Raw genomic sequence first — 2397 nt, 5'->3', positions numbered from 1 at the left:
ATTCATTAAAGTTGGTCATCATGGGTTTGTGTGCCAACTGATCCATTGTCAGTTCACAGGGCTCTCTGTATCTGGGAGCCATCTTTAAAAATGCATACAAACATAAATAGATAGATATTTTGATTTTTATTATGCGCACAGATAAACAGATGCTGAGCCTCCATAATATCCTGACCCTGCTCTGTTTTTCTCTCCCCCCCCCCCCCCTCCATGCCAGGATGGAAGTGTTCGAGTGCCAAAGGCCCTACAGCCGCTGATGGGCATGGAGGTGATCAGCAAGCCCAGTTACGCTCCGTTGAAATACATTGGCCCAAACCAGCCTAAAAGACATTGACCCACAAGCTGTAGGATTGCCCTAGAAAGTGAGACGTTTCTCAAGTCAATTCCAGGAGGGTTTCGAAAGGGCTATGTCATATTGTTTGGTGTGGAAATGCAACACGGTGGGGAGGATGGGATCAAATCTGAGATGGGACTAAATGTGAGATCTCTCATCATCCCCTATCAGTTGGGTTCTGCCTCCTGTCCATCCATTTTTGACCTCTGGTCACACTTTGACCTATTCACCTTTCACTGATTGACCTCTGGCCATAAACTGACCCTTAATGAAGTGGGGAAAGCAGGTCGTTGACATAATAAAGACCGCAGGTGGAAAATCACATTTATTTTATTGATTTAGGTGCTCTTCTTCTCTGGGTGAATGGAGAGATAAGGTTAGACAATCAAATTTCAAAGTAGTGGACCCTGAAATGTGCTTCAGTCGATTTCTGGGTCCAGTCACTGAACCTGTACTGCTTCTTTCCCTTTAATCTTCTCCAAAGGAAACATAAAACATACTTTCAACTACTCCACCATTTCTCAACCTGGGGGTCAGGACCCCTGGAGGGGTCGCAAAGGGGTATCAGAAGGGTCGCCAAAGACCATCGGGAAACACAGTATTTTCTGTTTGTCATGGGGGTTCCATATGGGAAGTTTGGCCCAATTCTATAGTTGGTGGGGTTCAGAATGCTCTTTAATTGTAGGTGAACCATAAATCCCAGCAACTACAACTCCCAAATGTCAAGGTTTATTTTCCCCAAACTCCACCAGTGTTCACATATGGGCATAATGAGTTTTCATGCCAAGTTTGGTCCAGATCCACAATTGTTTGAGTCTTCAGCGCTCTCTGGATGTAGCTGAACTACAACTCCAAAACTCAAGGTCAGTGCACACCACACCCTTCCAGTATTTTCTGTTGGTGTTTGGGAGTTCTGTGCACCAAGATTAGTTCAATTCCATTGCTGGTGGAGTTCGGAATGCTCTTTGATTGCAGGTGAACCATAAATCCCAGCAACTACAACTCCCAAATGACCAAATCGACACCCCACCCCAACCTACCAGTATTCAAATTGTGGGCATATTGGGTATTTGTGCCAAATTTAGTCCAGTGAATGAATATACATCCTGCATATCAGATATTTACATTACAATTCATAACAGTAGCAAAATTAGTTATTAAAGTAGTAACAAAAATAATTTTTATGGTTGGGGGTCACCACAACATGAGGAACGGTATTAAGGGGTTGCGGCATTAGCAAGATTGAGAAACACTGAACTACAGTTTCCATTTTCCTTACCAGCTGTTATGATGATGATGATAATGGTGATGATATATACAGTGTGTGCGCGTGTGTGTAAAGTTTTTCCCCTGACATTAAGTTCCACTGTCAGCGGAAAAACTTTACCTTTATATATACTCTGGGGGTTGGTGTTCACCTCAATTTCTAAGCCGAAGAGCCGGTGTTGCCTGTAGACACCTCCAAGGTCATGTGGCCAGCAGGACTGCATGGAGCACAGTTACCTTCCCACCGGAAGCGGTATAGGATCATAGACTCCTAGAGTTGGAAGAGACCTCATGGGCCATCCAGTCCAACCCCATTCTGCCAAGAAGCAGGAAAATTGCATTCAAAGCAGCCCCGACAGATGGCCATCCAGCCTCTGTTTAAAAGCCCCCAAAGAAGGAGACTCCATCACTGTCCAGAGCAGAGAGTTCCACTGCTGAACAGCTCTCACGGTGAAGAAGTTCTTCCTCATGTTCATCCTCTCTTGTAGTTTGAAGACATTGTTCCTCATCCTAGGTTCCAGGGCAGCAGAAAACAAGCTTTCTCCCTGTGGCTTCCCCTCACATATGTATACATGGCCATCATGTCTCCTCTCAGCCTTCTCTTCTTCAGGCTAAACATGCCCAGCTCTTTAAGCCGTTCCTCATAGGGTTTGTTCTCCAGACCCTTGATCATTTGAGTCGCCCTCTTTCTCTGGACACATTCCAGCTTGTCAATATCTCTCTTCAGTTGTGGTGCCTACAATTGGACACAATATTCCAGGTATCTATTAATCTATTCACATTTGCATGCTTTCGAA

General features: G+C 44.7%; 1 protein-coding gene across 2 annotated transcripts in view; it reads left to right on the top strand.

The window, feature by feature from the left end:
* Positions 1-656, top strand: part of LOC137094958 (serine--tRNA ligase, mitochondrial-like) — a 25683-nt gene extending 25027 nt beyond the window's left edge. For both annotated transcript variants that reach the window (XM_067461010.1, XM_067461009.1), the window contains one exon: positions 218-656. In XM_067461010.1, coding sequence (XP_067317111.1) covers positions 218-334 — 117 coding nt within the window. In that variant the 3' untranslated portion in view covers positions 335-656. The remainder of the gene's footprint in view (positions 1-217) is intronic.
* The last annotated feature ends 1741 nt before the right edge of the window (positions 657-2397 follow it).

Source organism: Anolis sagrei, chromosome X (assembly GCF_037176765.1).
Source record: "Anolis sagrei isolate rAnoSag1 chromosome X, rAnoSag1.mat, whole genome shotgun sequence".
Classification (NCBI taxonomy): Eukaryota; Metazoa; Chordata; class Lepidosauria; order Squamata; family Dactyloidae; genus Anolis; species Anolis sagrei.
The sequence above is the reverse complement of the archived record's forward strand: the minus strand, read 5'-3'. Positions and strand labels throughout refer to the sequence as shown.